The 403-nt window shown below is 30.5% G+C and overlaps 1 protein-coding gene across 1 annotated transcript in view; it reads left to right on the top strand.

The window, feature by feature from the left end:
* Nucleotides 1-403, top strand: part of LOC109537875 (piggyBac transposable element-derived protein 4-like) — a gene marked incomplete in the record, with an annotated part of 2,032 nt that extends 1,629 nt beyond the window's left edge. Inside the window, 1 exon segment of the mRNA XM_048662189.1 lies at nucleotides 1-403. Coding sequence (XP_048518146.1) covers nucleotides 1-92 — 92 coding nt within the window.

The following is a 403-nucleotide window of genomic DNA, read 5'->3' on the forward strand; positions in this document are numbered from 1 at the left end:
AAACATCATATTGCTGCAAGAATTGCATGTCAAAACCTGCACTGTGTCCTGCACCATGCTTTGAAACATGGCATACCGAAAATAATGTATAATAATTATAAAATTATAATAAATTTTTTTGTCATTTATTTATTTTTGTTTGATTAAGAACTAACATTTCGTGTAAAACTCCCAAAAATACTTTGTTGCATACAAAAATTGCTTGTTTGAACCATTAAACCTGTCATTTACGTTTTTAAATTTTTGCTGTTATAGCCGCCATCGTCCTATCACTTAGTGTATAGAGTCCGCTGGCGCCATGACGGTTATAGCCGCAACCTAATTAAAGGTACTAAATTAATCAAAATTAAGTTTATTTAAGCAGAAAGAGTAAAACTATACTTCTAACATTCTAAAAATCACA

The sequence above is a fragment of the Dendroctonus ponderosae genome, unplaced genomic scaffold (genome assembly GCF_020466585.1).
Source record: "Dendroctonus ponderosae isolate FM_Combo_2020 unplaced genomic scaffold, Dpon_F_20191213v2 Dpon_F_20191213_10, whole genome shotgun sequence".
Classification (NCBI taxonomy): domain Eukaryota; kingdom Metazoa; phylum Arthropoda; class Insecta; order Coleoptera; family Curculionidae; genus Dendroctonus; species Dendroctonus ponderosae.